Here is a 1,424-nt window from a genome sequence, read left to right as displayed (position 1 = left end):
TGCACGCACGCACACACGCACGTACACACACACACACACACACACACGCACGCATACACACCAATCCCGTTGACCTGCAGGTGTCAGCCCACGAGCAGTTTTGCATCTCTGACGCAAACAAAGATGTGCGCAAGACGCCAGCAGCACTGTGGCCCGCAATCGGCAAGGTGGGCGCACTGGCCCCGCCGGCCACATTTGGTTTGGGGCCCACCAGGGTCTCACCGCTCTGCAGCAGCCCTCTAGTGCCAGTTGCTGGGCAGCAGAGTCCCACGGGGCACAGTGCCGCAATAAAAGCACGTCCCTGGGCCCCTGTTCTACATGACGGCTGACTCTCATCATTCGCTCTGTGGCCTTGCCAGATCAACACCCACACCTACGATTTATCAGAGTTCTTGGGGTCCAAGGTACCCTTTTTCGTGACCAAGACTCAGGACAACATGTGAGGCGCTCACATACTCATGCCTGTGCTGTTGTATCTTGTGATACCTTCCCATCACCTGCCCCAGGCTTTCTCGGCGGGCCACTTTTGTGTCATCATTACTGCCCCGCTGTGTACAAACGGACGAGCAGCGGCCCTTGCTTCGTCTGCACGTCTGCCCAGGTGCCTCTGAACCCAAACCTGGAAGGCCCTGCGCAGCGCCCACCCCCTGGCAAGCGCTGGCCCCCGCCACGCCGCCGTTCACCCTCCCACACCCCGTTTCCTCTGCCCACCAGGTTCAAGCGGGCCAGCCTCAGGAGGCGCGCGGCGCACGCTCAGAAAGATGTCTGGGTGTCTGAGTTTGGGACGGGCAAGGGCGCGGAGCCGCTGGCGCGGCACGTTATGGTGCGTCTGCTTGTGCGCGCGCGCGCGCACGCGCGCGCGTGTGTGTGTGTGTGGGGGGATGAGGCTGAGGGCTGAGGGCTGAGTTGCTGGGGCCGCTGAGGAGCTGAGAGGCTGAGGGCCTGAGGGGATGATTGGGGGCAGATACGGGGCAGAGGGGCCGACCAGAGGCGTTTGGCGGGCTGAGTAGGGGTGGGTAATCGCGCAGACAAGACAGGCTTGTCCGGATGGCGTGCATACCAACAGCCCCGAAACCCCGTAGCACGAGCAAGCACGCCCCTCCCTAAACGCCCGAAACACCCGCCCGTCGCTCCAACACACCCGATCGCACCACACTCCCTGTTTTTTGTTCCGCACGCCAGCGCGACCTGGCGACGCTGCTGCCGACGGCGTGGGTCTACTGGCAGGCGGTGGAGGAGCCGGGCTCGACCTGGGGCCTGGTGCAGGCAGAGTTTCCCCCAGAGTCGAAGGCGGCAATCCACGCATATCAAGCAGCCAAGGCGGCCGCAAAGGCTGGCGCCGCAGCGCCCCGGGCCGCGCCTGCTGAGAGAGCCGCCGAGCGCGAGGCAACAGAGGGGTCGGCGGGCGCGGGGCCCCCTGAGGC

The 1,424-nt window shown here is 64.6% G+C and overlaps 1 protein-coding gene across 1 annotated transcript in view; it reads left to right on the top strand.

The window, feature by feature from the left end:
- MNEG_6784 (hypothetical protein) overlaps positions 1-1,424 on the top strand; it is a gene marked incomplete at both ends in the record, with an annotated part of 5,372 nt that overhangs the window by 2,823 nt on the left and 1,125 nt on the right. The window contains 3 exons of the mRNA XM_014044742.1: positions 81-167; positions 360-439; positions 715-823. Coding sequence (XP_013900196.1) covers positions 81-167; positions 360-439; positions 715-823 — 276 coding nt within the window. The remainder of the gene's footprint in view (positions 1-80; positions 168-359; positions 440-714; positions 824-1,424) is intronic.

Source organism: Monoraphidium neglectum (genome assembly GCF_000611645.1).
Source record: "Monoraphidium neglectum strain SAG 48.87 unplaced genomic scaffold scaffold01137, whole genome shotgun sequence".
NCBI classification, from domain to species: Eukaryota; Viridiplantae; Chlorophyta; class Chlorophyceae; order Sphaeropleales; family Selenastraceae; genus Monoraphidium; species Monoraphidium neglectum.
This window is presented reverse-complemented; position numbering and strand designations above follow the sequence as displayed.